Source organism: Leptopilina boulardi, unplaced genomic scaffold, assembly GCF_019393585.1.
Source record: "Leptopilina boulardi isolate dan_hultmark-lab unplaced genomic scaffold, ZJU_Lbou_2.1 LbouV2_330, whole genome shotgun sequence".
In the NCBI taxonomy this organism is placed as follows: Eukaryota; Metazoa; Arthropoda; class Insecta; order Hymenoptera; family Figitidae; genus Leptopilina; species Leptopilina boulardi.
In genome coordinates this window covers 567,351-579,566 of record NW_026137897.1, presented here as the reverse complement: position 1 = coordinate 579,566, position 12,216 = coordinate 567,351, and the positions used below count along the sequence as shown (strand labels likewise).

The window sequence follows — 12,216 nt, the reverse complement described above, 5'->3', positions numbered from 1 at the left end:
ATAAGAAGGGGGTGGAAGGAGGGAAAAAAGGGTGTGTACACACGTGTATATGTTTAAAACCACAACATAATATCCCACAACAAAAGGGTCTTTCACCCTATACCCGTACTCCTTTTATATGCGCTTGTAAAATGATTGACGGCCGTTGTTCCAGAGCAGTACGAAATTTTTGAATGTATATGATATGTATATGACATGTAGATATTTCGAGCAGTCGCTTATCCATTTTCGTCATACAAAAAAAAAAAAAGAAAAAAAAATACACACACTTTCAAAAACAAATATAAATAAACATTTGAAATGTAATTTTTTTATTTCTCGCGGGCAGAGAGAAAAAAAAAATTTTATTTCTTTTTGATTTAAATATTCTCAATTTTTTAATAAATATAAAAAATATTTATTTTTAATTAAAATTTATATTAAATTAAATAAAATAAATAGCAAAAAAATAACTTTAAATAAATATCAAATAAATAACTATATAAATAAATATCAAATAAATAACTATAAATAAATATCAAAAAAATAAAAATAAATAAATATTAAATACCCGTGTGGAAAAGTGATGTGGGCCCCCAGCGGGGGCCCTTATGGATCGCCCTCATGCCATGAGGGCCGCATATGGATGATCCATAGGGGCCCCTCATGGAAACGACATGCTCATCGATGAGGGCGCCCGCATGGGCGATCCATGAGGGTGCCCCTACGGGCGCCCTTATGGGCCCTCACGTTTGCCCTCATCTTGCCCTCAAGTTTGCCATAATGTTTTTTAATCAATAATATTAATAATAAAAGTTAATTGATAATAAATAAGCTTAAGTTATGAATAAATAACATATTTATTTAATAATTATTCAATTTTAAATTAAATTCTTACTCAAATTGAATTTATTAATTAACGTTCTAATTAATTAACTGTCGGATATAATTAAAAGTAATAATAAATTAATTAATTAAAAAATTAAAAAATATGTAATTTATGCATACTATTAACCGATATTTTCATTTTTCAATTAATTCATACATAGAATTAATGATTAAACGCAAACCTGAGAAATAAATAAATCTAACGCATGGGGGGAATCGAACCTACGACCTACGGACTATGAGTCTAACGCTTTACCAACTACGCTACGCACGCTACTTCAAAACGAATGCTAACTTCTTGATGCTATTTAAACTTCAAAAATACCTAACAAAGAAAAGTGCTTAACATCATTTAGTTAAAGTTAAGATATTAAATTATATTTTCCAATCAAATGCAATTTATAAAATATAATTAATTATATGCTTTATGATTATTATCATGAATCATCTCAGGTGAATTTTCAAAAAAAGTGTAAATATATTTTTATTAAAAACGCGTTTTTCGTTGTTTTGAATCATTGGAAACATTCATTTTTTGTTGATAAAAAAATATTTGATTTGTGGACTTAGAAAATTTTGCTAATCGATCATGAGGGCGATCCATGCGGGCCCCTACGGTGGCCCTCATCTATTTTGCCATAAGTGTGAGTGTTATTTTCAAAAAAGTGTAAATATATTTTTATTAAAAACGCGTTTTTCGTTGTTCTGAATCATTGGAAACATTCATTTTTTGGTGATAAAAAAATATTTGATTTTTGGACTTAGAAAATTTTGCTAATCGATCATGATGGCGATCCATGCGGGGCCCCTACGGTGCCCCTCATGGATTCGCCATATGGATCAGCCCTCATGGGCCCCCGCCGGGGGCCCCGAACTCTTGAGGGCAAGATCGTGGCTTTTTCCACACGGGTATATAAAAATAAATAGTAATAAAAAAAATAAATACTTAATAAATAAAATGAAAATTTAGTTAACTAACAAAGAGTTTTTGTTTAAACTCGAAATTTCGAAGTAAGAAAATAAAAACGGCAGAAGAAAAAAAAACAAAACAGTTTTGTTTAAAACAATTCGCGTGTATTACAAACGATTCTTTGAAATTTGCCGCACGTGAAATATAACACCGCAATGTTACATATTTCGTGTAGTAAAATTTGAGGTTTAGTTTAAAATCCTTTCGAATTTAAAAATAAACCCCATATAATTGACAAATACGATTTGTTTTTTAATTTTTGTACCATTTTTTTTGTTTTTACAATAAAAATTGATTAACTTTTCTATTTTTGTAATTTGATTATTAAATTAATAATTGTTGAAATTTTTTAAATTAAATTAATATTAATAAATAAATTAAATTAATAATATCAATAAATTTATTTCATTGTATACCCGTGTGGAAAAAGCCACGATCTTGCCCTCAAGAGTTCGGGGCCCCCGGCGGGGGCCCATGAGGGCTGATCCATATGGCGAATCCATGAGGGGCACCGTAGGGGCCCCGCATGGATCGCCCTCATGATCGATTAGCAAAATTTTCTAAGTCCAAAAATCAAATATTTTTTTATCACCAAAAAATTAATGTTTATAATGATTCACAACAATGAAAAACGCGTTTTTAATTAAAATATATTTTCACTTTTTTTGAAAATAACACTCACACTTATGGCGAATCCATGAGGGGCACCGTAGGGGCCCCGCATGGATCGCCCTCATGATCGATTAGCAAAATTTTCTAAGTCCAAAAATCAAATATTTTTTTATCACCAAAAAATTAATGTTTATAATGATTCAGAACCACGAAAAACGCGTTTTTAATAAAAATATATTTACACTTTTTTGAAAATAACACTCACACTTATGGCAAAATAGATGAGGGCCACCGTAGGGGCCCGCATGGATCGCCCTCATGATCGATTAGCAAAATTTTCTAAGTCCAAAAATCAAATATTTTTTTATCAACAAAAAATGAATGTTTCCAATGATTTAAAACAACGAAAAACGCGTTTTTAATAAAAATATATTTACACTTTTTTGAAAATTCGCCTGAGATGATTCATGATAATAATCATAAAGCATATAATTAATTATATTTTATAAATTGCATTTGATTGGAAAATATAATTTAATATCTTAACTTTAACTAAATGATGTTAAGCACTTTTCTTTGTTAGGTATTTTTGAAGTTTAAATAGCATCAAGAAGTTAGCATTCGTTTTGAAGTAGCGTACGTAGCGTAGTTGGTAAAGCGTTAGACTCATAGTCCGTAGGTCGTAGGTTCGATTCCCCCCATGCGTTAGATTTATTTATTTCTCAGGTTTGCGTTTAATCATTAATTCTATGTATGAATTAATTGAAAAATGAAAATATCCGTTAATAGTATGCATAAATTAAATATTTTTTAATTTTTTAATTAATTAATTTATTATTACTTTTAATTATATCCGACAGTTAATTAATTAGAACGTTAATTAATAAATTGAATTTGAGTAAGAATTTAATTTAAAATTGAATAATTATTAAATAAATATGTTATTTATTCATAACTTAAGCTTATTTATTATTAATTAACTTTTATTATTAATATTATTGATTAAAAAACATTATGGCAAACTTGAGGGCAAGATGAGGGCAAACGTGAGGGCCCATAAGGGCGCCCGTAGGGGCACCCTCATGGATCGCCCATGCGGGCGCCCTCATCGATGAGCATGTCGTTTCCATGAGGGGCCCCTATGGATCATCCATATGCGGCCCTCATGGCATGAGGGCGATCCATAAGGGCCCCCGCTGGGGGCCCACATCACTTTTCCACACGGGTATACAGAGTTTTTAATAGAATAGAAATTTTAGAAAATAATTGAATTTTATTTCATTTTAAATTGAAAACTTGGTAAATAATTAAATTTTGAATTAAAATTTTGGAAAATAATTGAATTTTAATTGATTTTAAATTGAAATTTTTGAAAATAATTTAATTTTATTTGATTTGAAATTGAACATTTGGAAAATAATTGAATTTTAAAAGATTTTGATTTAAAAATTTTGAAAATAATTAAATTTTGTGTTTAATTTTGTATTGAAATTTTTAAAAATAATTGAATTTTAATTGATTTTGAATTAAAATTTTTTGAAAATAATTTAATTTTATTTGATTTGAAATAGAAAATGTGGAAAATAATTAAATTTTAAAAGATTTAGAATTGAAAATTTTGAAAATAATTGAATTTTCATTGATTTTGAATTAAAATTTTGGATAATAAATTATTTTTAGTTGATTTTTGTTTGAAAATTTTAATAATAATTAATTTTGGATAATAATTGAATTTTAGTTGATTTTGAATTCAAATTTCGGGTAATAATTGAATTTTAGTTTATTTTGAATTGAAATTTTTAAAAAATAATTCAATTTTATTGTGATATTTTTTTTTAATTATAAACAATTGTTAAATTTCATAAAAATTTTAATTGAAAAATAATTTTGATATAATTGAATTTGTGATATGTATTTAATTAAAATTATTAAAAATAATTAATTTAGTGAAGAATCATTTTAGTTCAAAATTTGTTAAATAATTGAATTGAAGAAGATCTGAAGAAGATCTACATTTTATACTAAAAAAATGGTATTTTATTTACATTTTTTTTCAAATGTAAAATAAAAAATGTCGCATTTTATTAAAATAAGTAGATAAAAGTCGTATTTTTGAAAAAAGTCGTATAATCCGAGGCCTGTAAACATATAATTTTCATTATTATCATTTAATATGTAATAATATTCTAATAAATTAAATTATTATTGATAATATTAATCTTTAATTTCTTTATAACAAACAATTAAATACTCAATTTGGCGCGCTTGCGCGCGTTTAATTTTACTAGTTAATAATAATAAAAATAAATTTATTTCATTGTAAATACAGAGTTTTTACAAACTTTTCGTTAATTACAAACAAATATTTCGCTCTTGAAAAATTAAATTAATTTAATAAGGAATGTAAATTAATATTAATTAATTTAATAAAAAAAAAAAGAAATTCACCAATTAATATTGAAAAATAAATTTTTCGAATGTACATGTGCAAATCGTGTTGACGCTGTTTCTCTCTCTCTCTCTCATGTTGCATTTCGCACGATTCGATCAATTACAAATCGACCCTGTCAAAACTTCAATGATAGATCGACTATTAAGCGCGAAGTTTAGCGTTTTAGGGTGGTACATTCAGTAGTTGTAAAATCCTCATAAATTCATATGGCAACGCGCATAACACTTTCCAGATATATATGTATATATATATATATATGGACAAATAGTTAATTCGACTCTAACTTTATGACACGTGCTTCTGCCTATATGCATGCATATTGCACGTAGTTTAGCTTTAATATTGCCTTATACGACCACGCGTACTGCACTGGACCAACGGCAAATCTACCTAACAATAATAATAATAATTATTATTATTAATAATATTGTTATTGTTATTATTACGATTGTGTCAACGAATATGACTTATGATTCCTCTTGACTGCAAGAAATTATATAGATATACTATAAATTCAGAACTGAGGGCTCTTCGCCTTTTAGTTATTTCAATTTAATATCGCTTGAGAATTTTATTACAATACTCAAAAATACCTAAGACGCATTAATATTCCCCTGAAAAAAAAATTTTTTTTTTGCTCACGAATCAAAATTTTCATTGTTTTTTTGAAATTGTAATTCTTTAACAGAAAGAGGAATTTTTTGTAGTTGAAAATTAATTTAAATTCTGTTAATGGAAAATTCGGAAAATTCTATTAAATAAAAAATTGAAAAATTAGAATTTTTATAATGAAAATTATTTTCTAGAAAAAATTAATTAAACTAAACAATTAATTTTGTATTTATTATTTGGTTAAACAAAAATTCTGTTAAATTAAAATTTTTTTTATCTAAAAATTCTCTTCTACAGTGATTAATTAAGCAGATTATTTGGCTAAACAAAAATTTTGTTAAATAAAAATTTGACTAAATAAAAATTCCTTTAAATTAAAATTTTTTGTATCTAAAAAATTTTCTTGTATAATAATTAATTAAATAGAATATTTGGTTAAACAAAAATTCTGTTAAATAAAAATTTGGGTGAAAAATTCCATTAAATTAAAAATTTTCATAATTAATATAAATAAAAATTTGGCTAATTTCGTTTAGCAGAATTTACATTATTATCAAATTATAAATTAAAGTTTTGTTAAAATATTTGACAAATTTTTATTATAAAACTTTTTTGGAGAATCATACAAGTTTTAAAAAAATATTTCCGCTCGAATTTAAAAAATAACCGATCGAGAAATAGAAAAGAAAATTGTGATTGTATTTTTTAATAATTCAAAAATTAGACTTAATAAAAATTCTGTTAAATGAGAATTTTAATATTAAATATAAAAATTCTTTTAATTCCATTATTAATGAAAATTCAGTTCTAAAAATTTCGAAATACAGGAATTTACAATTTTTTTTGGGGGGGGGGGGAAACACAAAATAAATTCATGACAAAAAAATATTTTTTCCATCGAATATAAATTTTCTGTACTTTTTAAAATTTCTTTTATATATAAAATCCAATGATAAACATTTTATTCAACTTTTTAAAATTCGGTTATATAAATAAAAAAAAAATGAATGTTGAAAAATTTTGAAATACGAAATTACAATTTTTTTGAAAAAAAAATAAATTCTTGAGAAAAAATTATTTTTCACTTGAAATTTTAATATAATAGTTGAATTCGTTTTCAAAAGAAACTCTTACGTATATGTTTAAACAAAAAAATTTTATTTGTTTATTAAAATCTTTTTTCTATCTTTCAGGAGACGAAAAAAAGGAAGAAGAAGTAAAAAAAAGAAAAAGGTTCCTTGCCATAATCATTATTCGAATTGGATCATAATATCAGAGAGAGGTCATGAAAATCGATTCCTGATGAGTTTCTCGTCGACGCGCAGTTTTTACTTATTGCGATTATTGATCGCAACTCGGTAAGTTAAAAGTATATATATATAAAATCAATTATTTTATGAAAAGAGTTTTGATTTGATGCAGCAAAATACGAGAGAGAAAGAGAGAGAGAGAGAGAGAGAGCTCTTAAAAAAATATACAAAAACTATAGTTAAAAAGCGACACGGATATAAGCGATAAGCTATATTCCTCTCTTGAGGATGAATATGATGTAAATAAATAATGAGGTGCCTTTAAAGGGAGTAGACATTTGAGTGGGGGTAAGAAGTGTTATGAAACATAATTAGCGGCCGCCGCCACTGACTCGCGATGATTACAGGGCGGTGAGCAAAAGTCCTGGGCGAGGAAGGGCTACCAGATATATATAACTCTTCTCAGCTCTCTTTTCTCTCTTTTCTCTCTCTATATATGTATATTCACACTCACACGCTTAAACACATGAGATATCCATTTTACAGACTATGCTCGTCATATTTCTCGAACTATGGGAGGAGAACGTTTTTTTGCTGAAATAGCAAAAAAAATAAATAATAAAGTATTATAAAAAAAAAAACAAACATGATGCAATTCCGCAGATAAGCAAAATCGTTCGTAAGAATCGGACAAATTTTATTAACTGGCTTGAGAAAATCGTTGTTCGCCGCGATATTTATCACCTCGCAAAAGTTTAAAATACCACTTTTAAATCCTGTAAATTATCCTCTCTGTGTGGTAAAAGACTCGGGAATATTTCGCCTTAAAATGAAATTATTAATTCGAATTTTATCAAAGTTTCATTAATTAGGACGAATTTCGTTAGAAGTGAATTTTATTCTATTTAAATAGAATTTCTAATAAAAATATATAATTTCTGTTTTTTATTTATAATTTCTATTTTTCATTTATAATTTTAAAATTCCTAAAAATAATAATTAATTCGAATTTTCTCAAAATTTCAATTATAAAGACAAATTTTCGGAATGAATTTTATATTATTTAAATAGAATTTCTAAAAATATATAATTTTTTAATCCCTAAAAAAATTATTAATTCGAATTTTACCAAATTTTCGTTTACAAGAACGAATTTCTAGAATAATATACAAATTCTAATTTTTAAATTGAATTTTTTAAAAATAAAATTAAAAGAATGTGGACAAAATTTTTGTGAAATTAATTATTTTTGCACATAATTTAAAAATATTGTTTATTAATTTGAAAAAATAATATAAATATCAATTTATAATTTATAAATTCAATTCAGTTTAATTTATAATTTATTTTATTAATAAAAATATATAAAATATGAAAATAAATTTTAAAGAACTAAAAATAATTTATGAAACAATTTTTGGAAAACATTTTTTAAATTTAATTGAATTTTCAAAGATTTAAAATTGAGATTTTTGAAATTAATTGAAACTTTAAGTGATTTTTAATTAAAATTTTAGATGATTTCACTAAAAATTTATTAGAAAATCCGGACAAAATAAAATAATTTGAAAATCATTTTTAATTGAAAAATGGTTTCAGATAGTTGAATTATTAAAGAATATTATTAAAATAGTTAAAAATAATTGAATTTCCTTAGAGTTATAATTGAAATTATTAAATTTCAAAAAAAAAATTTTCGATGGAAAATTTTAGAAATAATTAAATTTTAGATGCTTTTAAATTCAAACTATATTGAAAATTCAATTAATTTTGAATTCAAACTTTTGAGAATAATGAAATTTTATTTGATTTTAAATTTGGAAAATAATTGAATTTCAGTTAATTTTGAATTGAAAATTTTTGGGAAATAATTGAATTTTAATTGAAATCTTGGATAATAATTTAATTTAAGTTCATTTTTGATTGAAAATTTAGATAATTAATTTTAAATAGAAATTTTTGAAAATAATTGAATTTTATTTCATTTTAATTGAAAATTAAAAATATTTTTTTTTTTTTAATTATAAACAATTGTTAAATTTCATAAGAATTTTAATTGAAAAAATAATTTTGATATAATTGAATTTGTTATGTATTTCATTAAAATTATTAAAAATAATTTTATTTGATTTCAAATTGAAAATTTTTGGGAAATAATTGAATTTTAATTGAAATTTTGGATAATAATTTAATTTAAGTTCATTTTTGATTGAAAATTTAAATAATTAATTTTGAACAGAAATTTTAGAAAATAATTGAATTTTATTTCATTTTAAATTGAAAATTAAAAATATTTTTTTTTTAATTATAAACAATTGTTAAATTTCATAAAAATTTTAATTGAAAAAATAATTTTGATATAATTGAATTTGTTACGTATTTCATTAAAATTATTAAAAATAATTTTATTTGATTTCAAATTGAAAATTTTTGGGAAATAATTGAATTTTAATTGAAATTTTGGATAATAATTTAATTTAAGTTCATTTTTGATTGAAAATTTAAATAATTAATTTTGAACAGAAATTTTAGAAAATAATTGAATTTTATTTCATTTTAAATTGAAAACTTGGTAAATAATTAAATTTTAAATTGAAAATTTTGGATAATTATTGGATTTTTAATTGATTTTGAATTAAAATTTCGGGTAATAATGTTTATTTTGAATTGAAATTTTTAAAAAATAATTTAATTTTATTGTGATATTTTTTTTTTAAATTGTAAACAATTGTTAAATTTCATAAAAATTTTAATTGAAAAATAATTTTGATATAATTGAATTTGTGATGTATTTCATTAAAATTATTAAAAATAATTAATTTAGTGAAGAATCATTTTAGTTCAAAATTTGTTAAATAATTGAATTGAAGAAGATCTGAAGAAGATCTACATTTTATACTAAAAAAATGTATTTTATTTACATTTTCTTTTCAAATGTAAAAAAAAATGTCGCATTTTATGAAAATAAGTCGATAAAAGTCGTATTTTTGAAAAAAAGTCGGAAAAAGTCGTATAATCCGAGGCCTGTAAACATATAATTTTCATTATTATTGAATATGTAATAATATTCTAATAAATTAACTTATTATTGATAATATTTATCTTTAATTTCTTTATAACAAACAATTAAATACTCAATTTGGCGCGCTTGGGCTCGTTTAATTTTTCTAGTTAATTAATAAAATTATATTGTAATTTGTTAAAAATATAATTCAGCGAATGTTTTAATTTCAATTATAATTTAATAGAATTTAATTTATTGAAAAATAATAATTTTAAATTGTAAATTTATTAAAGGAATTTGAAATTTTATAATTAGTTAATTTACTTAACAATGGAAATAAATTAAAAAATGCAATTGTAAAAAGTAATTTAAAATTTTAAAAAATAATTTTTTTTTATTTACTAGAAATTAACGATGTAAAATTTCGATTGAATAGGATTTTAATTTATTTCAATAAAGAATAAAGTTTAAATGGAATATAATTTTTTTTTTTTCTTATTTTCAAGGAAATGATTTGAAAAATAGACGAGAAAATTATAACTCTTTCTTTTTTTCTTTCTCTACGAGGGAAAAAATGATTTATTTTTTTTACCCCCAACCCAGTATTTAGAGTATAAAATTAAAACAGTCACCTATGGCAAAGACGAAGTTGCAAAGTTATAATGACCGACTTGCACGCCTATATAATATATAATAGAAGAGTGCGCGCGCGAGAAAGGGATTTTTGCGTTTTCATCGACTCAATCATTAAAGTCCACAAAAATCAAAAGGCACCGCCCAACACTACCGAAGCGAGAGAGATCAACTCCTCTCTCTATAACCATATACTCTCGCATCAATTACAGAATTACCAGTACGTGCCTCCCCATATAGAAGATTGACATTGGGATTGACATTGAGATTTGTAATCTTTATGCTCAATTATTTAATAGTTTGTATACTGCAATTGCTGATGGAGTTGCGATGGATGAGCGCGCGCAAGAGAGTGGGGTTAAAAAATAAATGGCATTGCAAAGCTGAAATTTGATGGAAACTTTTTTTTTTTTTTTTTTTTTTTTTTTTTTTTGAAAAAAAATTCTGCAAATTAAGTTCCGCGTGCAATAAACCCATGGATTTAAATTGGTTTATTTAATGTTTTGTTGCACAAAAAATAGAAATAAAAAATTTTACAAGTTTCTAATGATATAAATTATCTCGCTGATAAATTTCGTCATTTTGTAAATTAATTTCCTTAATTCGTTAAAATGGAAAGATTAAATAAAAATTTAAATGCATTTAAAAATGAAAATTTTTGTTGAAATATTTTTACAATTAATTTACTTTATGGAAAATTTTTTTCAAAAAAGGAAAATTAAATTTCTTCATTGTTTGTCAATTAAGATGAAAATTTTCAATTATTAGAAATAAAAATTCTGATAAATAGAAATTCGAAAAGAAAATTCGATTTAAAAATTATGTATTAAAATTATGTATTAAAATTAGAATTAAAATTAGAATTAAAATTAGAATTAAAACTAGAAATTGTATATATTTTTAGAGATTTGTTCTTGTAAACAAAAGTTTGGAAAAATTCGAATCGATAATTTTATTTAGGGAATTAAAAAAATATATATTTTTAGAAATTATGTAAACGAAAATTGAGGAAAATTCGGATTATTATTTTTAGGGATTTAAAAATTATATTTGTGTATTTTTAGAAATTCTATATTTAAATAAAATAATATTCAGTTTAACAGAAATTCGTCCTTGGTAAACGAAAATTTGGAAAAATTCGAATTAATGATTTTTTAAGAATTTAAAAATTAAAATAATTTAGTTTTATTAATTTATCTTATTGGAATTAAATTTAAAAGCAATTAAATTTTAAAAATAATTGAAATTTATAGAAAATAATTTGAACATACAAAATCGATAAATTAAAAAAAAAAAAATTTTTTGAATTTATAAAAATAATACAAATTTTCTATAATTAATTTATATGAAAAAATAAAATCTGCTAATGAAATATCTCGATAATTATATATAGAGAATAATTAAAAATTATTAAATTTGTATAAAATTTAATTTAAAAAATTTATCGAATCAAAGAAGCAAAAATTTTTATTAATTTAGTGAATTGAGAAAAAAAAATGATAAATTACGCAAATGATTTAATTAATAATTGATAATTTATTGAGAAAAAAATAAAGGATTTTTTCTTATTTAATAAATTAATTGCGTCTGTCGACGGAATTCTGATTTATTGAAATTGCGAATACGATAAAGAAATAATTGGATTTTTTTTCCCTTGTGTATATTTGAGAAGGGTTTAAAAGTGTGTGTTAAAGAAAATTTTCTCCTCCAAAAGAGGGTGAAAGTAGAAGAATGCGAAATAGAATTGACAGAGAAATTTTTAGGGAAAATTGTACAGAGATTAGATGGACTCACTCTCATTAGGATCATCTGTCCC

At 23.3% G+C, this 12,216-nt stretch overlaps 1 protein-coding gene across 2 annotated transcripts in view; it reads left to right on the top strand.

Annotated features, from left to right (window-relative positions):
• The window catches only part of LOC127285238 (uncharacterized), an 87,004-nt gene that overhangs the window by 9,682 nt on the left and 65,106 nt on the right, over positions 1-12,216 (top strand). For both annotated transcript variants that reach the window (XR_007843574.1, XM_051311142.1), the window contains exon 3: positions 6,707-6,871. Coding sequence is in view for 1 of the 2 variants with exons in the window: in XM_051311142.1 (XP_051167099.1) it covers positions 6,707-6,871 (165 nt within the window). In the remaining variant the exon portion in view is untranslated. The remainder of the gene's footprint in view (positions 1-6,706; positions 6,872-12,216) is intronic.